Raw genomic sequence first — 22,048 nt, 5'->3', positions numbered from 1 at the left:
TGAAGATTTTTCAATTGAATCCTTCTAGTCATTTTAGAGAAAATTGAGTGATCAGTAATGTTTTGGCTCCCTACGAATTGAATCGAATGAAATGAAAATCACGAAAGTGTTATCACGGAAACGGAACTCGAACCCGTAGCTTGCTCCTCTCCGGAATTTTTTTTTTTTTTTGTTAATTAAACTAACCTGCATGTGAAAACACATGAAGAAACAGTTCAACTGACTAAAAGATCAATTCCCATCATAATCGTCACTGCTTCAACCACACATCAGCTGAGATCATGAAATAGACGATGACGCAGATGTAAAAACAAAATCTCAAATCACCGTCTGACGGCAAAGCAGAGAGTGAAGATAGACTTGCAATACGACGTCTAATGTTTGCTGGCGGAGCGCTTTCCAAAGAGATATGACTATAATTGAATTCCGTGGCGCCCGAGCACAGCGAAGCATACTCGGCACTTCTAGTCAATTGGGCGGTTTCTTCGGGTTTTGTCGTGAATACGACTTACTTTACTATGAGGTGCCTTTTCAAAATTTACCCTCTGAGGGAGTGATAAGTTTTTGATCGTGAATATCTCTTGTTGTATCTAACGAATCAACATAATTTTTGCTACATACCATCGGAAATATGATCACAATTTTATGATAAATATTTCAGTTGTGTGACATAATCTCAAATAATTCGAAATTAAACTTTTCTGAAATGTTTGGTATAAACGAGTATCAAAGAGGATAATTCATAAGGCGCGTTTGCCTTTCTCGTATTTTTAAAGCTCATAGCTCAGTGATCTGTGAAGGGATTTCTATAATCTAACTACCAATAGAATCGAAATTTTTCAACTTAAACGTGCATAGCAACAGCATTGAATTATTTTAATAGTACACTATTGACAAACCGGTCTCATTTGACCCATGTCAACTCCAGCCAAACAGAACGCGTTCTGAGGAAGAGAAAAAAAATATCTGCTGCTGTACAACAAATCGTTCGAGAAAAATGTTCCGAAAAGTGGTGAATATCGTAGTGAGTTCTTCAATATGGTCCTTCTGAATGCTAGAAACGAATCCCTACAGCATATTGATAGTTTCTTTCAATAAATTATGCAAATCCGAAATGAAATAAACGGCATAAAAATTCTTTATGCGCTATTTTTATAGCCGTTAGGACCGCCCATTAGTAAAAAAGCTACAAACGAAATCACTTAAAAGAAAGCTCCTAACAAAAATTGAATCAGTTTGGATTTTATCGCCAATGCGAGCAGATGTATTTTGTGTCGTTTGCAAAGGTAGTTTCGCTTCCGACACGAGCGATTACGTCACAGCTGCCAGTCATTTGCATTGGTGAAAAATCAACGGTGGAGAGAATCACACAAAATCCGCCGTTCTAATGGTCCTAAAAGTTTTCTAATGAACTATTAGGATTTCTTGCTCGCAAATCGAAGGTAAATATCCTCAGTTTAGTGCAAATCTAGAACAGTTTGATTAGATTTGTGCACTTTTCGCTGTGTGAACATCACAGTAATCTAGATCAAGTGAAGCCTTCTTTGTTTTTGCGAAAAATGTGAAAAAGGGGAATGCTTGCATAATTCATACAATTGATCAACTAATTGATATTCGGAAGTGTTAAGGAACATGTCAGTTGTTTTCGTATTCACGACATCCAGTTATGTCTCTGACATTACCCACCCGCCTTGTTTTCACATGCAGGGTAGTCTAATCGGAAAAAACGGGTTCGAGTTTAGTCTCTGCGGTAGCTTTTTCGCGTGTCATTTTTTCAATTTGTTTTTCTCGTTAGATGCAGATCAAATTCAATATTAGAACCTTTTTTTTATCTTGCTAAGAATCGAAAAAGGACGTTTTTTTTATTCAACTAAATATACTAAATGTGACTGAATTTTCTTGCAAGAATTTTGCTATACCTATTCTTACGTATATTTTTTTCGCCGTTACTTTCAGGTCGAATGCAAAAAAGCCCAACCCAAAGAAGTGATGCTTCCAGCCAACCTGGCGAAAACGCGCACCGCTGGACGTGGGACATACGGTGAGTTGGTAGTATATAGTGGTGCCGGTCCGTCCGCTACCGCGACCACCAGTGCCCTATCCGCCGGAGCCGTGTCCGGCCTCGGAGCGGGTCCATCCAGTGCTCCAGCCGTTGCCGCACACGGAGCAGCCTCGTTACGCTATGCTCCTTACCCATTGCCAGCTACGATCACGAGTCAGCATGCGGCAGCCGCTGCTGCTGCTGCCGCCGCCGCAGCCGCCGCCGGTCACACGACCACCCACATTTTGCCCCTCTCCGCAACGGCCGGTTCCCCGTCGATCATTCAGTACGCTCACGCCAGCCCGTCCCTGTTGGATTTGACCTATAAACGGTTGTTCGCGGCCAATGCCGCAGCAGCCGGTCTCAGACCGCATCACACCGCCATGGTTCACAATCAACCGCGAGCCACGGCCACGTTGACCTATCCGATCGGGGATCTATTGGGGGCCCAGGGTTTGGATCTGTCCGCTCTCTATCCACTACAGGCAGCGGCACTCGGTCTCTGACAACCAACCACCACCATCATTCAGGTGCAGCGACCCCAGTAAGGGGGCTGAGCGGGCTTTCGCACTTACATATCTAGGTTCCCGTAGGATTTTCCGTTCTTGTTCTTCGGTAGACAATTTTAGTTCCGTAAGATAGCATATTTATTTAGCGAACACGAAGAACCAAACTGAGCAAAAACGAAACAAATCATGTAACCGGAAAGACTGCCAAGCCAAGTAGATTTGAGAACTGTAGAAGATTTTACATCCCCCACCAAACGGGAGGATTCTAGTAGATTTCAGATGTATAGGAACTTACCTCGAGATCAAACAGTATTTTAAACAAACCTCATTCCAAGAAGCTTTTATGGCAGTAGTTAGTTAGCAGCTTGCCAGATAATGGCAGAATAGATTGTATTGGACATTTTTCATTGGTTTCGTGGTTGGATTGCAAGTTGTGTGATCAATTTGATGGACAAGTGAAAAACTTTTTTAATCATTTTCACTTCTACCAGCCCCAGTCCAGTGCTAGTAGTGATAGAGCTCCTTAGCAGCAGAGAAAAAAAACCCGCCAATTGGTGGATTTCCTCAGAACTCCCTCGAAGCTATTGTGGCGCTTTCGGTGGCTGACAGAAAGTGGCTGCTATTTCCCTCGAAGTTACGAAGACCCCGAAGCTTTCTAGTTAATCATTTGTCCAACCAACGACGACAGCAGCAGCAGCAGAACTGCGGTCGTCCCGAGAACCATCATCATTCGCGTGTTTTAGTTACTTTCGAGATACTGCTGGTGAAAGATAAACAGCTTCTCTCTCCTGCAATAAAAATCAACGAACGAACAGTGGACAAACTTTCTTTGCTTTCTTCGGAGAGTTGCGAAACTCAAACTAGCAGACGGTCCCGACAGAGCGTATTTAATTCCGGTTTTCGCACTTAGCACTGTGTGTGTGTGTGTGGCCAAGCGGCGAGGGGCGGTGGCTGTGGATGGTTGATTCCTCGACGATTGCCTAAGACGAAAGTAAAACAGAATTAGAAGCACAATCTGTGCCCAACGATGCTCGGGAGGACGCGCAACGCAAACTCGGAAAAATGAAAAACAATAATACCGAAACGAGCACCGCAAAACAAACAAAAAAAACAATGGCGAATCGAGGGCACATCAAAGCGCGTTTCGGAAAGAAAAACACACACAAATTAACTAATTAAATTATATTGATTCAGAAGATTCAGATTTGTCTCGGGCTAAATCTGCCGGCTCACCCGGTGAAACATGACCGATGAGCCGGTAGATAAGCCACACCTCCTAATATCACTCAGTGTCTCATTACTGGATTTACACACTAGCAGAAGAGAAAGAAGAAGAAAAAATGCAGAGGTTGACGAGATTTTTGACCGAACCGGTGCTCACGGTGGTAAATTCAAAGAAATAAATATCTACCAACATGTAAGAACAAACCGAAAACAAACTTGTCGTAAGTGAGCAAATAAATAAATTAAAAATCTTGAAGAAAAATATAACCATTCCAAGTTTCACAGTGGCGAAGTAACTTGAACGCTGGAAAACAGAAGAAAAGTAGCGCGCTTCAAGCGAAAAGCAGACTAAGTAAGCAACTGTTGTGTTTTTTTTTAAGAGTTTTCCTCTCGCTTTTCTGTTTATTTGTTCTGTTCTGTTTGTGTCAACACACAAAAAAAAGTATATATTATAGCAGTAGTAATAAAAAGCGAAAATCTGACGGGAGATTTGTGTGAGAATTGGAATGCGTTCTACGGGGTGGAAAGAGCAGAAACACACACAAAAAATATACATGAAAGTGACGAATAAAAGTATTGAAGGTATTCCGGAAACACCAAGCTGAAGTTCACGGAAGTACGGCTCACGGGTGTATGTATGTGTGCGTGTAGATTGTAAACGTTAGGCATTAGGAGCCGGAAGAACTCAGCGGCCGTAAATTCCACCGGAGGAGTTGAAGCGCAAATAAGCACTGTGTACACACGGAAGCAACGTGTGACCCTCACAAATTTCAAAGAAAAAAAAGGCAGGAAGAAAAGCAGAAAAAAGAAAAGCACCAGTTACATCACTTGTGTATGCTTACTCTCTACGACCCTCGGGGGGCTCAACGGGGTATAGCAGTCGTTGCCGAGTCAGGATAGAATGAATGTGTGCGGGATTAGATGGCTGGTACGGTTTCCCCTGAGCGATATTACAACGCCTTATCCTTCTTCGGCAGCGGGCAAAAAAAAGAACGAACTCAAGTGATTACAGAACTTTACACGGCCAAAGAAGCGGAGTGGGGAGGACAGAGAGAGAGGAAAAAAAAGGCGGGTGGGTAATGTCAGAGACATAACTGGATGTCGTGAATACGAAAACAAATGACATGTTCCTTAACACTTCCGAATATCAAATAGTTGATCAATTGTATGAATTATGCAAGCATTCCCCTTTTCCACATTTTTCGCAAAAACAAAGAAGGCTTCACTTGATCTCGATTACTGTGAATTTCACACAGCGAAAAGTGCAAGAATCTAACCAAACTGTTCTACATTTGCACTAAACTGAGGATATTTTCTTTCGATTTGCGAACAACACATCCTAATAGTTCTTCAGAAAACTTTTAGAGCCATTAGAACGGCTGATTTTTTATAATGCTTTCCAACGATGCTTATTCATCCATCGAAATGACTGGCAGCTGTGACGTAATCACTCTTGTCGGAAGCGAAACTAGCTGTGCAGACGACACAAAACACATCTGCTCGCAGTGGCGATAGAATCCAAACTGATTCAATTTTTGTTAAGAGATTTCCTTTTGTGTGATTTCGTTTGTAGCTTTTTCACTAATGGGCGGTCCTAACGGCTATAAAAAAAGCCGCATATAGAATTTCAATGTCGATTATTTCATTTCGGATTTGCATAATTTATTGAAAGAAACTATCAATATGCTGTAGGGATTCGTTTCTAGCATTCAGAAGGACCATATTGAAGAACTCACTACGATATTCACCACTTTTCGGAACATTTTTCTCGAACGATTTGTTGTACAGCAGCAGATATTTTTTTTCTCTTCCTCAGAACGCGTTCTGTTTGGCTGGAGTTGACATGGGTCAAATGAGACCGGTTTGTCAATAGTGTACTATTAAAATAATTCAATGCTGTTGCTATGCACGTTTAAGTTGAAAAATTTCGATTCTATTGGTAGTTAGATTATATAAATCCTTCCACAGATCACTGAGCTATGAGCTTTCAAAATACGAGAAAGGCAAACGCGCCATATGAATTATCCTCTTTGATACTCGTTTATACCAAACATTTCAGAAAAGTTTAATTTTGAACTATTTGAGATTATGTCACACAACTGAAAATTTTATCATAAAATTGTGATCATATTTCCGATGGCATGTAGCAAAAATTATGTTGATTCGTTAGATACAACAAGAGATATTCACGATCAAAAACTTATCACTCTCTCAGAGGGTAAATTTTGAAAAGGCACCCCATAGTAAAGTAAGTCGTATTCACGACAAAAGAAGATGAAGAAACACTAGTAGCAAGTGCGAGTTACATAATTTTAACCTGGTTGAAACTGTTGTCTCTGAATTAAAACAGATTGACAAATTGACAGATTGACAGATTGACAGATTGACAGATTGACAGATTGACAGATTGACAGATTGACAGATTGACAGATTGACAGATTGACAGATTGACAGATTGACAAATTGATTTATCAATGCTTAACATAAGCCATCTCGTCATCCATATTGACGTCCCGTTAGAAAAGTAGTAACAAGGAAAAAGTAGTTTGAATTGAAAAATTCTACATCTGTTCGAAAGGTAAATCATTTTTCAAATCGGACCCAAATTGGCAAGCCTCATATGGCTTCAACCCTTTAAAAACAAGCACATTAGACTTCCGCGAAGTGCTCCGCTGGTTGTCCCAGTTCATTCCCGGTGAAAACACGGTACGAGCCAACAAAGCAACGCGCAGTATGAAACTCCATCAGCACAATGCCACCAGTTGTATTGCTTCCGCTTTGATCTCGTTTTCAATTATATGTGATGAAACAAAGAAACCGAGAAAAAAAAACCGGTAACAGCGACAGAAAATTCAGGATGGAAGACCCTTCTGCTCAATGAACCATTAATTGGTATTACTCTTCTAGATGAAGCAGCAGGAATTCCACCGTGATTCATTCAAGCTACGGGTAGCCCCTTTCAATGGCGATTCATTTAGAACGTGTCCTACGGTTCACGATTCTACTAACCCAATTCGTGCGAAGTTGAAAAACTTCCAGTTTAAAAGAGTGAGAAAAACCCAAATCAATTGAATCGCAAGTGAAATATTACCACTTTTCTATAATCTGTGAAAACACATAACAACCAACTTACGCCGATAAAAAAAAATAAGTGCAAACTTTGTCGGATTAAAGTTTGTTTCTTTCATGTACTGAACCACTACAAAGCAACAGGGATAAAGCACCCTTTTTATCCCATCTTAAGTCCTACAGCAGCTAACCAACAGGGCGGTTTTCTTTTAATCACTTTCTCAAGATTTTAACAGCTTCCACCGGCAAGTAGCAGAATGTTGCGTTCAACTTTGCGCGCGTTTAATCTGCCCCTTGTTTCGTCGTTTTTCTTCACCCCCTCTCGGGACCCAGATGCGATGTGCCACCACTGGCCGCCGGGAAGTAATAGCACAAGTAATTATATGCCTCAAACGTTGGGACTTTTCATCCCTGGGGATGTCTTCAGGAGAGTTTTCTTCACCAGTGTACTGGTTTTTTCTGCCGCGTGGTTAAACTCCCGTTACTGTCCTTTCTATTCCATCGTTTTTAATTCGATCCAGATGTTTGCGATGCGAAAACAATCTAGTTCCGGCCAGTGGTACGGGTTGCAGCTGAAACTCAGGCGTTTTGGCTAATTTTGCTCCAAAAAAGTGATTCAAATATACAAAATAATCGGTCAGATTGACAGATTGACAGACTGATCGATTGACAGATTGACAGATTGACAGATTGACAGATTGACAGATTGACAGATTGACAGATTGACAGATTGACAGATTGACAGATTGACAGATTGACAGATTGACGGATTGGCAGATTGACAGATTGACAGATTGACAGATTGACAGATTGACAGATTGACAGATTGACAGATTGACAGATTGACAAATTGACAAATTGACTGATTGACAAATTGACAAATTGACAATCGGTCAGATTGACAGATTGACAGACTGATCGATTGACAGATTGACAGGTTGACAGATTGACAGATTGACAGATTGACAGATTGACAGATTGACAGATTGACAGATTGACAGATTGACAGATTGACAGATTGACAGATTGACAGATTGGCAGATTGACAGATTGACAGATTGACAGATCGACAGATTTACAGATAGACAAATTGACAAATTGACAGATTGACAAATTGACAAATTGACAAATTGACAAATTGACAAATTGACAAATTGACAAATTGACAAATTGACAAATTGACAAATTGACAAATTGACAAATTGACAAATTGACAGATTGACAGATTGATAGATTGACAGATTGACAGATTGACAGATTGACAGATTGACAGATTGACAGATTGACATATTGACTGAATATGCAATTCCTTTATAAACTGCAATGTATATTCACAAAATTGATGTCTCGTTAGAAAAAAAAACACAAACAAGATTGTTAACAGCAGTCCAAAGCGAATTTCCATCCGCGGCGAAAGTACAGAACGTTAAATTTCCACCACATAATATCAAAATAAACCTCTCAATTTGATTTAAAAACCCGATAATCCGCAGCACACAAGCCCCCTCTTTTCGTTTCCATTAAACCGATAACCGAAAACAGCCGACAATAGCGAGCTGATAGGAAAACTTCAATGTCAAACTCAATAGCGATTTCACCGGATAGACGTATTCGGAATCACAGAATCGTACCCACCCCCCCCCCCCCCCCCCCCAGAAACGAAAGCAACGTGGAATTTCATTTCAGCAGCCATATTTTAGTCGGAGCTTTCCATTCCAGTTCGGTTCTGTTCGGATAACCATTCGTCTCCATTAGTGTGTAACGAGGCACGTGTACGTGTAAAGTTGTAAATTTAAAATAAACCCTACCTTCAATCCTACCCCTCCTTCTTATGGTCTGCGTCTCTCCACGGACCATAATCGGTCACCGGTTGGTGTGAGGTGGAATGCGGGAGAAAGAAAAAAAAATGTCGCCGAGGATGACACTAATGAAAATGGATCATCGTTTCGGTGCACGGTACACGGACTGTGCGAAAATACCGAAATTAACTGATATCAAAACCGCATCCATTATAATAATAGTTTCCGCGCTCAGGTTCCGTAATTACGCTTCTGTTCTTCTTTTTTTCCCCTACAACATTCACAGTAAAGCTGGAACCACATTAACTGATTTAATTGTTTCTGTGCCGGATGATTTTCCCGCTCGGTTGGAAAGATGGGAAAATGGTAGCGCTTAACATGATTATTAGTTGGGTTGTTGCGCTTCGAGGGACCGACCAGTGAATGTCCTACGAATGAGTCTGTATGCTTGTGAGCGATACAACGTTATAGCAATTAAAAGCACACCATGAAATTAATGTTTTCTAGTTTTAAAATGTGATAATGATAAAATATTTAAATTGATATTGTACGCATACAGAGAATAGGTGATCTGCGCTGTCGTTTTTCATCCCCCTTCAACATCCAATTCTGACATGAGCGACACAAGCTCCGCCGCGTAAGTGTGTGTGTATTAAGCGTGTTGCTTGAAGGTTTATTTGTTTGTATTTATCGAAGTGTAATCGGAACTATAATTGCAAATTAATGCGACAAACAAACACAACGTAAGTTTAATTCACACAAACCAAACATATTTACGATACTGATGTCCACTTGGATGGAATGTCTCTCTAAATGCTCGTAAAAAAATATAATCAATTTACCCTAAGTGGAAAAAGAAACAATACAAAACGTATAAACTTATCTCGATTAGAGCAGATCATAAATCTAAATACGTAAAGTTAAATTCCGATGGCTTTGACGGTGATGAAGTAAATGATGGCGGAAGTTTCAAACGAAGAAGTAAGAATCCGTTTTCTTATGTCCACTAATTCAAAGTTATTACTATCAAACAATAATTTTTAGAAACCTTCCTAGAGTGGCAAACCAATAGCGTGATAGATAGAGACCATAGATACTATAGTGTGTTTCATTCTGTTGTTTTATGTGCTACTCTGTTTGATAAGCGAGAGAGTGATTTTAGACGAGAGAATTGTTTTTGTTTTTCTCATGTATCTATTTATGTTTCTATATGTATTAAATAGTTGTAAGTCTTAGTCGCCTAGCGAAACACGTTCCTGTATAGAATAAGAACAGTGATCTGACAGTGATGGAGTCAACAGGACAACAGGATTTGGAGTGCAGTTTTGTCATGTTAGAGTTTTTGTTTGCTGGTGTCAAAAACCTTACACTGTTTGTTACTGTTTTTTTTTGTGATAGAGATAAAATATCCATTCGATTGATGGATTAAATTGAGATGTTAGTGAACAGTGGGCTAACCAACTGAGTTTAACAAGTTACAATTTGTTTATTTTATCGTCTAAACAAGAAAAAGTAACTATTGAACCGACAAAACTGAAACAAGCGAAATTCTTATTTAAATCTACGTAAATTACGACGAATTAACAAATTAACAGATTGACAGATTGACAGATTGACAGATTGACAGATTGACAGATTGACAGATTGACAGATTGACAAAATGACAAATGTTAACAATGTATTCACTGTTTCTCATCCTATCTTGAAACCGTCGTCCCGGGAAGAAAACCAAATTAAGTCTACACTTGTACCGGTTTCAGCATATAGCCCACTGTTCACGTTTTTCGGCATCAATCGACAATGAAACGAAATTTCAGAGTGATACTAGATGTGTAATGAATTGTTTTCGATCTGCGTGTTTAACTATTTCGTCTTCGATTGTGCTGTTCTACGTCACCGCCGGTGCTCGTTTGGCCGACATTAGAAAAGTAAATCATGAGCAGCACTGAACAGAAGAGAACTATTTACTCAACGAACGTTTGCTTGCGTGTGAGTGTGTGTCTGTGCGTTAGAAACAATCTTATGAAAAGAAACCAGAATCAAAACAACCAACATATTTTTCCTAGTTCTCTAGTGTGATATATGCATACATATTTATATCGAATCATGTAGTTTATAGACGTCCAGTTATTAGACACTGTTTAATATTAGTAGTTTATAGACAGATTTCCCTTTCATTTGCGGTTTGCGGATTTTTCAGCTATTAGATTCGAACCGATTTTTGTGACGTGTGTGTTTCAATACGTAATCCCGGTTCGAAGCAAAGTCTTGAAATGCAATCGTGGGTGCCGTGCTTCGACGCGTAGTCGGCCAGGAAAGGAACAAAGCGTCAACGTCGGAATTGCTTAGAAGCTACTTATTTCTACATGAATTTTGTTGTTTTTTAATGTTTGCTTCGTTTGATACCGTTTTTTTTTTCTTTTTCTACCCGTCAATTTGCTTCCCATTTTTCGATGTCCGAATACCCTTTTTCTTCAGTATAATTTTCAGTAACCTCATCTAACAAATGAACCACCTTCCAACGATATCCCACTTGAAAAAAAAAAACACCCCAAACTTCATTACCAAATAACCAACTATTGGACATCCTTATCATTAGGCTAAACCGAAACGTGAATCTAAACGTAGTTTTTTTTTGTTTTCTGCATTTTTAGATTTTATGTGGTCGCTGGGGACTTTACCTGATGGTAAGAAAATTTAAATTTTTTACTAACTCTTAAAAAATATACTCTGTTTTTCATCTCACTTTGAACTTTGATTTCTCCTGCGAAATAAATTCGCTCTTTCTAATTTTTAACGTACAAATTTTCACTCGAAAAATTATTTTCAATAAAACAAAAACAATTGCGAAGCAAAATTGGACAAACTGATTCGACACGCCTGGTTCTCATCCGTATCTGGTGATTAGTGTTTACCTATTACACTCCCTAATTCACAAACGACTGTCGAGAAAATTTTAAATTTTTCTTACTATCATAAGCAAACCGTCAGCGAAAATAGTTGATAAAACCTATCTCTGTGTCTGTTTCTTGAAACCAAACATCTACCGCCTCTTTAACCGCGATTTAGTCCTTCGATAGAACAAAAAAATACAAACACCCAAACACAAAACATGATTGCTTCTCTATCTGTAGTTCTATTCTATTTACCTTTCACTATCAGATAAAAAAAATTGACCGTTTTGCCACTAGATATTAGCTTGCTGTATAGAAATAGTAGAAATCTGCTCACCCTTCCACGCACACACGCACTAGCGATTAGCGTTCAATTTTCCGTCCCGCCCCGCCCAAACAGAAAATGGCACACCATAAAAACAACACAGACACACTCATAAATGTCGATCAGTGTTCGCTATCACATTCGTATTCGCTGTTCAGTTTTTCAGTTTCAACCAAAAACCGAATTAAACCAACCGAATAGTGCTAATTAATGTGTGATTGTTCCTCTTGTTTTTGTTTTATTTTCTCTCACTTGCCGCCAATGTTTAATTAGCTTTTTGTTTCCCAATACTAACCACAACCACTACCACCTAACAGCATTTCTTCGGATAATTTATCGGAAGCGGAAGAATGAAAAAAGGAATCATTTACAGATTGGAAATTGCATTGTTTGGTTCAGCCGTAAGTATGTACAGTATTTTTTTTTCGTTTTGGAGTTGGAAAACGTTTGCCGGACCACGAATTCAGCGAATCAGGAAAAAGAGCTAAACACCAACAAGTAGTTAGATTAAGTTGGAAGGCCACTACCCACTAGCGATGCGTCGATTGCCGATTTGAAAAAAAAAACATTTCATAAGTTGATAGAGTTGTTGAGTTTTCACCTGTAAGTCTATAGAGTCAGTTTTAGATTCCAGTTGATCGTTTTTTTATGTCTTTATTCCTTGACCAAATAATGATAAACATAATAGATTGATAAATAGTTTAAATAGTTCACTACCTGCTAGTAATTCATAGTAGATCTATCTAATATTTTACTCCTTGGACGTAGAGCTGCCCGACTCGCCATCCGGACCACGGTTTTTCAGCTGCTAGCGTACGAAGAGCTTAGAATTAGAATTATTTTGTATAGTAAATTATACATTTTTCGTTTCATTTCGTTTTGTGTCCAAAGCTAACAAAATCTATGTCTTATAAATAATTAAAAACAGTACAAACGTTAAATTAGACTATAATCGTGATGAGTAAATCTTTAGGCGATTTGTATTGAGACTACTGCTCGAATCATCAAATTTCAGTTGCTAATGAATACAAAAATTTCTCAGTAATATTGTTGTTTATGAGCCGGAAACGGGTTCTGTTTTGATGTTAAAGTTTTAAATTCCAAATTAATTATTTACACAGCGATTTTTTTCGCATCCGATGACAAGCGATCCAGCTCCGTTCATTTTATATTGAATCACTGCTGCAGCATACACTAATTAGGGTCTGATACTATTCAAGTTTCTGCTTATGTCTTAAAAATTTGTAAGAGAAAATTTTGCAATGAGCAAATCAGACCAAAAATCAGTCAGTTCGACTTTTATCTAGACCAAAACTACTGGAATCGGATCATTGCTTGGTACTTTCCACATTAGGATAAAGATTCTTAAAACAAGCCATATTTACGTATATTTTCGTTTCATTTTTTTCTTCAATGTACATGCACAGAAAATTTTGTTGAATTCGGATTCGAATTTTATACAGCTGAACTATCGGTAATCTGTTAGATAAAAGAACTGATCACTGACTGTTCGGTACACGGAGAACCCGAAAATCACAAAATTTCAATATGGCTGTTGTTTCAACTTAAATGTTGTTGACATATCTGTTGATTTTGTCATAACCATTCAGGTAAACGAAATCGATGTATTTGAATGCTGTCACTTGACTGAGAACGAAGACAGCAAAATCCCGCGTGAACATTTTGCTGGTTAATTCCATCTTCGGAATTAAAATCTATTGTTGCATTTCGACATCCTATATGAGTTTAGTTTTAAAGCTATAAGCAGCTACTTGTGCAACATTTCGTAGAGACCCGAATATACTAACAGTAAAAAATATTTTTTGCTATAGACATCTCAAATTCAAATGACTGAATAATTGGTTGAAACAACTCAGACAGTTTTTGTTTTCATGCATTCAGGTAACTTCACTGGGAGTGTGTCATTACTCAGTTGCACGAGTGACACCTCATTGAAACGTTTCCGTTTAGAGAGTATGTCATTGTTCAACTGTAACGTTTCATTACTCGTTTGTGGTGTGTGTGTGTGTGTCTTTGCTGGATGTCATTGCTAAACCGCCAGCACGAGAAATAAAAAATGACAGTTAAAACAACAATCGTTTTGTTTGTACCAAATTTTAACCAATCAAACTCGGAAAAACCTTTTTTTAGTCCACTTAGTGGTGTAATGATGCCGTTCGCATTTTACTTTACATTTTACTTAGATTTGTTTTCAAACTGGAATAAAATCAAAAACTTTCTTTGGTAAAAACTACCATCAGGTTTTCGATTTATAAACAGCTATGTCAAGTTAACATAGATTTAAATGTGACAACCCTGCACGTTATACACAATTAAACTAAGCACGCTGTGTGCTAGGCGGTGGCGTTCTCTGCATCCTTACCAGCACGTACCAATGCGTTCCCAATTTGGCATAATTTTGTATGACAGTTTGAAAGTTTTGATACTTATTGCCCTATAATTTCAGAACCGGAAGTCGGATCTTGATGAAATTGCACATAATTGGGGCGTCGTAATTCACACGAGTCTATATTCAAGAACATTCAAAATTGTTTGATTCGATAATTACACGGCTTGAAACCGAATGAAAAAAAAAGTCGATAACGACAGCGTGACTTGAACCGAGAAACCTTAGATCACAAAGCAAGGTCCGTTAATCGACTGAGCCACATAAGCATATATCTATTTCATGAATCATTGATACATATATGCCCATACTGCGGCACTTCGTAGCCTAGTTCAAATTACACTCGGAGCCTTATGGGCTGAGGACAGTTCCGTAAAGTGGTAAGTTTTTTGCTATTTTCCCGTGTCAAATTAAATTTTCTTGGAAATGGTGCAGAATATAGAAAAACCCACGTCTTGGAAATTTAGTTGGGAATATTCTGTGAATCTGAGAATTTTCAGAATGATTCATCGAGTTTAGCGGTCGTGTTGTATTTTTTCTGACTAAAGAACTGCTGAAAATTGGAACGCTCGGAAATGCATATCTCTACTTGTTCATCGAATATCTTGGCTTTGAAGGCTTGTATCATAAATCTACCGTGACGAAGTCTAAATAATTTAGTTTAGATGCGATTAGTACATAAAAACATATAACATATAAACGATAGAAATAAAGTCTTGTATTTTTCTGTGAAACAAAGTCAGTTTCAATGCATCCGCCATTTCTTTCGCTTTGGTTTCCTGAAGGCATTCTGAAAAAAGAGAGAGAAATAAAATTGGCTCGACAAGGCTGCCAAACACACAGAGATTCAATCTTTGTGAAAGTTGAATATTTTTCATTGTTCATTGGAATCCATGTAATGTCCAACCCAGACGATAGATTAATGTGACACAACTTCTGATAAAAAAATAAAATGTATGCTGGCAACCCGGTACAGTTTGCTTATATACGAGAGAGTACAAGAGAAATACGATGCGCAAAGGGAATTGAGCGAGCCACGTGGTCGATTTAAAACTCAACACGCGACCCTCTGTCCTCAGACCTTAATAAACTCTGCACGAATGGAATGTTGCGTCATTTGAAGTTTTTATAAATTGTATCGTTTGTAGAATTTTATCACCGGCAAAAACTAATTTTTTTTCTGTGTATGTTCGAGTATTCGACGTGTGTCACTGGGATTGTAGTACTAGCGACGCAATGATTGTGTATGCTAAAAATCGGCATCAAAGTCATTTTTTGAAAGTTCTACACCAAGACGTTCGCTCTTAACAAAAATGAATCTTACATTGGGCGTAAAATTAAGCACGCCGCATTTCATTGGGTGATGACAGATCTTGTAAAGTGTAAAAAAACTGCGTCTATTTCAATGTCAACTTCAGCCGAACTACTTGTGAAAAAAATACAGTACATCGGCTTAAAAAAAACAGTACATTCTGAAGTACGAATTTTAATAATAATAATGAATCAAAATAATTTTCAGATGACTTATTTTCATCATCTCAAAAGTTTGTTTTTTTAATTCCCTAAGGAAATAAATATTTTTAGTACAATACAAAACTAAAAAAATAAACGAATGATTTAAAAAATTGCGCAACATGTTTCGCAAAGAACTCACTTTCTCAGATATTTTTTTTTTCGGAAAATCGGAATTCGAAGCGTAGAAGACTTAAAATGTTGTATTTATTTTTCGATTTGACAAATACAGTAAATTTCAATGAATGAAAATACAGTACAAATTAGAATGCAGTATTTTAAAGGAGAAAAACAGTACGCAAAACTTGGGTCAAAAATACAGTACAATACTGTAAATTACAGTACAGATACGAGCGTTAGATATGACTCATTTTTTGGCTTTCTCTTATAGAAATAGCTGTAAAAGCCGATTTTACAACCGAGGCTCGGAGGGCTGAGTGTCATATACCGTTCGACTCAGTTCGTTGAGATCACAAAATGTGTGTGTGTGTGTATGTCGCTCAAGTTTCTCAGAGATGGATCGATTTTCACAAACTCAGATTCAAATGAAAGGTGTTCTGGTCCCTTAGACTGCTATTAAATTTTATAACGATCAGACTTCCGGAATTACAAGGTGATATGCAACAAAAAACGAAAAAAGAGATGGCTGAACCGATTTTCAGAAACTTAGATTCAAATGAAAGGTCTTATGGCCTGATACACTTCTCTTGAGTTTCATTTGGATCCGACTACTGGTTCCAGCGTTACAAGGAAATATGTGCAAATTTATGAAAAAATGCGCACTCGATTTTCTCGGAAATTTCTTACACACATTTTTAACTGTTTTATTTTCCAAGAATTACTACTGAAATAATTAAATATATGAAATGTTATTTATCCAAGTAGCGATTAAAACTTGTTATAATTGACATGTTTCACAATTGCTTCAGATCCGTTTTTTTTTTGTTAGATATGTTAGACAATTTATTTAACACGTTTTTGTAGGGGATGTAAAATTCATTCATATTACTGCTTGTGAAACCAGTTCAAAAACCTGAATGGATGAGGTTCCACATCCGATTTTTCCACTGACTGTACGACAAGATCATTTGAGCAGTTTCAATTCCGGTTTCCACTTAGCAAATGTTACTGTTGTGAAACATATGAAACCAGAAACTTGTTGCACATCATACAAGAAAAGTGCGCTTTTTCAATCGCATAATCGTTGTGAGAAGAGTTGATAAATTCAGTACTAGAACAATGTTTGCTACTTGGGTAATTTGGTAGCGGTAGAAGCATTCTGTGGTACATTTTCTTCAAAATGCACACTGTCGTTGTGTTTTCTTCGGATTTGTATTGATCAAATGGTTATTTCCGTCGAATCTACATTCTGATGACATACTGAGTTCCTTGGCTTATTCTACATGAGATCAATTTTGTTTGGTCTGTTAGAAGTCCTTCACAAACAGCTCTTATAAAACCCTAAAATGGCCCTTTTCCATCATTTAGCATGACACGAAAATGACGGCCAATACCATTTTTAATTACGTATTGTGGACCGGTAAAGCCCTCAATGCGCATCGAAAAAATCTACTGATCCCATTCCTTTGTTATACATTTTGCAAAGATGAGGTTGTGAAATACTTCCTTTTTTCCTTGACCGCAGAAATGTATCTACTACATGTACCTCCACATGACGATATGAGATTTTCGAAATAATCTTCATCTAAAGCTTGCTTCAGATAGAATTGGAACAAAGGCAATTGCCTGTATTTCAGTTATTTATTATTGAATTCAAGATCTTTTTTTATACAAATGTAGCGTTTTCTTCATACTTTTAAGAAACAATACGGATAAAATTATTCGTCTCGGTTTCGAAGGAATTCTCGAATTTTTCCTGTAACACGGCTCATTAGGCGGCGCACACCTTCTTCGTCCATCGTTTTATCTATCTTATTCCACCAGGTCGTCATCTGATTGATGTCTTTGACAACCTCTCCTTTTGCCTTGAGTCTTCTCTTCATGATTTCCCAGTATTTCTCAATAGGGCGGAACTGGGGGAAGTTGGGTGGGTTAAGGTTTTTCGGAACAAACTGGACCCCTTTCTCTGCATACCATTCTTGAACGACTTTGCTGTAATGACAGCTTGCCAAATCTGGCCAAAACATTACGGGATGGTCGAGGGATCGAATGAACGGCAAAATTTGTTTTTGGAGACACTCTTTTTGGTGTAGTTCCGATGTCATTGTCTTATTTGTAACGAAACTTGCGTTTTTTGCCACAGCTGCAAATGCCCTACCAAGTCATAATTTTTTTTTGCAAATTTGTCACCAAAAACAAATTTAAATTTGGCTGGAACATCCCCCCGAGCCGTTGTCAAGTAAAATTTTTGACCTGGGATTTGCCCGCAGTCAGCCTTGACATAGGTTTCATCGTCCATCAGAAGACATCCGTCGAACTCGGTCAGCACCTGGTCATATAGTTTCCGAGCACGAATTTTTACCCCACTATTCTGTTTTATGGTTCGATTTGGCTGTTTGCTAGCTCGATACGACTTGATTCCTTCCCGGAATCGAGTTCTCCTCACGGTACTATGGGCAACACCAAATTTTCTGGCCAAATCACGGTCCGACAAATAAGGATTCCTCTTAATCGTCTTCAAAATCTTACCACACAGTTCCACTCCGACGATTGGCTTGAGGCTTCCGACTCGTCGTCAATGTTCCCCTATACCGTTTGATAATGCGCCATACGCTATTTCTGGGCAATTTCAGCTGTTTAGCTAGCCTAGATGCAGACCACAATGGATTTTCCAAATAACTGTGCACAATTTTTCCCTTCTTTCGGCTTCCATGTTGATTGTTTACAAAATACAGTCGATTTGCGGAATGTCAAAAATCATACGTGAAGCTGACATAATTCTCGACACGTGGGTGCCAAGCACTTCCAAATTCGTCCACCAGGAGCGCCACAATATGAGCAAAAGTTTGTTCCAATTCTAAATGAAGCAAGCTTTAGGTCTATCAAGAATATTTTATAGTTCCTCGGGTTTATCCGGTAACAGACATTTTCTATAAAACAAATTATATTGTATCATTTCACCGTATGATATATCATACACGCAAATGTTAACATCTAACACATTATTTCGGATGGGAGCAGATCATTTCGCCGAAAACCTTTTCACCGAAAGTCATTTCGCCGAATGCGTCATTTCGCTGGAAGTCGTTTCGCCGAAAGAATCATTTCACCGAATGATCCATTTCGTTGATCATTTGGGATCATGAATATCTTTCTGTTTTTATATCTCCGGAATAATCAATGTGGCGCAGCCACATAACCGAAGCCAAGATGGCTCGGCGGCACAACATCCGTGGCCGGGTGGCCAAGAAAATTTTGATATTTTCGATTAGAAGTTTAACTACATCACATAAATTCCAATAAAGCTACCGCTTGTTTGGCAGAATTTTTGAGCCGATTTTATTTTCCTCTCATGTTTTGTTACGTTATTATCGAACTGGAGCAGAAAACAATGATGCCGCAAGAGAAATCGACTTACCTTCACAAAAATAGCATTCACTTCATTTTTATCGCGACAACATATATGTTTTTATGTGCCAATCGCATCTAAATTAAATTATCTAGACATTGTCAGGATAGACTTTTGATACATGATTCTGAAGGCGAGATATTCAATGAACAAGTTGAAAGACGGCGTTTTCAGCTATGCAATTCTTCCTTCAGAAAAAGACTTTCCCGACAGCTAATGTCAATGAATCATTCTGAGGTTTTCACAGAATAATCTAAACTAATTTTCTAAGAGATTGCCAGTTGGATTTTTTGATATTCGTCGCCCTAAAACAAACTGGCCTCAGACCTTAAAGCTCAATTCCAATCACGATATTAACACTAATGAAGAATTTGGCGAAATTGCCCTTTCGGTAAAAAGGCATTAGGCGAAACGGCTTTCAGCTAAATGACTCTGATCCATTTCGGATTGTGATATAGATAAAGCTTTTTTAATGTCTCTGCTAACGGGTGGCAACTAAAATTTTGGAATTTCTTTCTGAAAATGTCAAAAAAAGACAAACATATGTAAAGAAAATCTGATTTATTGAAATTAATGATAGATTGTCCACTGTTGAGAAAAAATTAGTGAACATTTCAAAACGGTCCGCAATCGGATGTTCGGCGAAGCTTCCGTTTGATGTCGGAACAGGAGCGTTGTACGGCCTTCATGTCAACTTTGCGAATGCATCTCTTGATTCTACCAATCAACTATTTGCAATTCGTAGCTCTCCAGTTATTTTTGTACACCAAGGAGCTCAAAAACCCGAAGAAATCTTCGATTGAGCGACACTGAGGTAGATTTATCGTGTTGTGGTTTTTGGGTACAAATGGGATCGATTGTGTTTTTTTGACGCAATGCGATGATGTTTTATCCGGCCAAAACACGTATTGTCCGTCAGCATGATGTTTTTGTAAAACGGGATCAAAACTTTCTACAAACATTCTTTCTGATACACATCTTGGTTGATTGCCAACCCAGATGGCTTGAACCATGGCTTAGAAATGCCTTTCTCGGAAATGACAACGTACAGCATTACTTTCTGTTCAAACTTATGATTAAACTAATATTTTATGTTCGGATGTACAGTAGAACTATCCGTTGAATAGTATCGCTCGTTTGCGGGAATCTGCGTCTTCGAAAGAGGGAAGTTACTTTCGTCGTCCAAAACAAAACTTTTTCCGGAAAAATTTTTAATCAACCAGCGGCATTGGGAATTCAGCGTTGAAATCTGTGCGTCAGTATATTCCGGGGCTCGTGTCTTCTTTCGGCACTTTATTCCGACTCTTTTCAATGTTTTGCAGATGTACTGGTGAGAACAGTTGAACTTTTTTGCGGCATCAGTATTATTTGAGTTGGACGCAGATATTTTCACTGAAGTGTACATGCCGCGGGGCACGCATATTAAGCAAAAATTAAATTTATCGTTGAATTTTCGTTTTTTTCCTTTCTGCAATGAAGGTTTTCATTGCAAGGTCAGCTTCAATCTCTATAAATTAATAAAAATAACAGAAGTGTTCGCTTACCAGAGCACGCACCAGTCCACACTGAAAGAAGAATTTGGTTCACTCGTACCAACTTCTTTAAACACAAGCGCTCACTCGGTCTGTCACCGACACTTATTGTGTGGTGTATACCGGCTCCATCCTCAGTGTAGGCGTTAAGCTTACACGCTGGTGTATCACTCTAACGAAATGCCATCACTGCTATTGTACAACTGGTAAGTTTGTTGTTTAGTTTCATTAAAACATAATCAAAGTATCGTTTCCCACCTCTCTAGAAGCAAATTGTTCAATCATACCATCTGTTACTTTACGAGGCTTAGACGGACAAGGTTTTCCGTTATCACGTAAAGTTCTACAACAATTATGATTTCCCAGCATTAAATCACACTCATTGAATACTATGGTAGTTTTCACACTATCGCTTTGTATTCCAATGATGCGCTTTTATAGTCGGGTACAAGTAATCTTTAATATCATACACACTTAAAAAATCCCTGTGATTTTACATCTTATTTGATGCACATAAATGGAGCGTCACAGTCCACGCAAATTCACGTGGAAGAACATTTAATATTGTGTCTAAAACTCCATGACATGAAATTCGTTGAAATAAAAAAAGAACACTGATAGCAACCGCCGCGACTTGAACCGAGAATCATTAGATCGCAAGTACGTCCGTTAATCGACTGAGCCAAAGAAGCATACATCTGCTTGGTTGGTAAAAGGTGCATTTAAATTCATACAGTCGCACCTGCTGGCAGAATGCAAGTTACAGTCGAAACTAATAAAATTCAAGCTAATCTAACATTAGGTCATTACAAATGAAATTTTCCATCATTGACAAAATAGGTCTTTATGAATTACATCGTATGAGGAATTAAGTCACCTGTATTATTCAATTTTTTTTATGTGTAGGTAAACTTCATCACCAGAGGAAAGCAACAAGACCGCGATAGCTAAATTTTTGAGCAGGTATTTTTCTCAATTTTGCGGTTACTTCCTTGTTGAAACTACGATTTTTATAAACCAGTGATTTTTCGCATTGTCTTGATTTCAAGCAATAGTTTATTAAAAATTTTATGAAGATTACAAAACAATAAATTTGGTCATGGAAAACCCAAACTAAATTATAAAAACCTTTTTTAATCCACCGAGTGGTGTAATGATGCCTTTCTCATTTTCATTTTCTCGTGTATATTATAGCAGAAAATCCCCG

General features: G+C 38.1%; 1 protein-coding gene across 3 annotated transcripts in view; it reads left to right on the top strand.

Moving 5' to 3' along the window:
* Positions 1 to 22,048, top strand: part of LOC131438776 (RNA-binding protein Musashi homolog Rbp6) — a 1,824,137-nt gene that overhangs the window by 1,701,530 nt on the left and 100,559 nt on the right. For 2 of the 3 annotated variants that reach the window (XM_058609032.1, XM_058609031.1), the window contains exon 10: positions 1,957 to 2,041. In XM_058609032.1, coding sequence (XP_058465015.1) covers positions 1,957 to 2,041 — 85 coding nt within the window. Of the gene's footprint in view, positions 1 to 1,956; positions 2,042 to 11,296; positions 11,330 to 22,048 lie in introns of all 3 variants that reach the window. The other variant, XM_058609030.1, reaches the window with a different exon arrangement.

This window comes from Malaya genurostris, chromosome 3 (genome assembly GCF_030247185.1).
Source record: "Malaya genurostris strain Urasoe2022 chromosome 3, Malgen_1.1, whole genome shotgun sequence".
Classification (NCBI taxonomy): domain Eukaryota; kingdom Metazoa; phylum Arthropoda; class Insecta; order Diptera; family Culicidae; genus Malaya; species Malaya genurostris.
The sequence above is the reverse complement of the archived record's forward strand: the minus strand, read 5'-3'. Positions and strand labels throughout refer to the sequence as shown.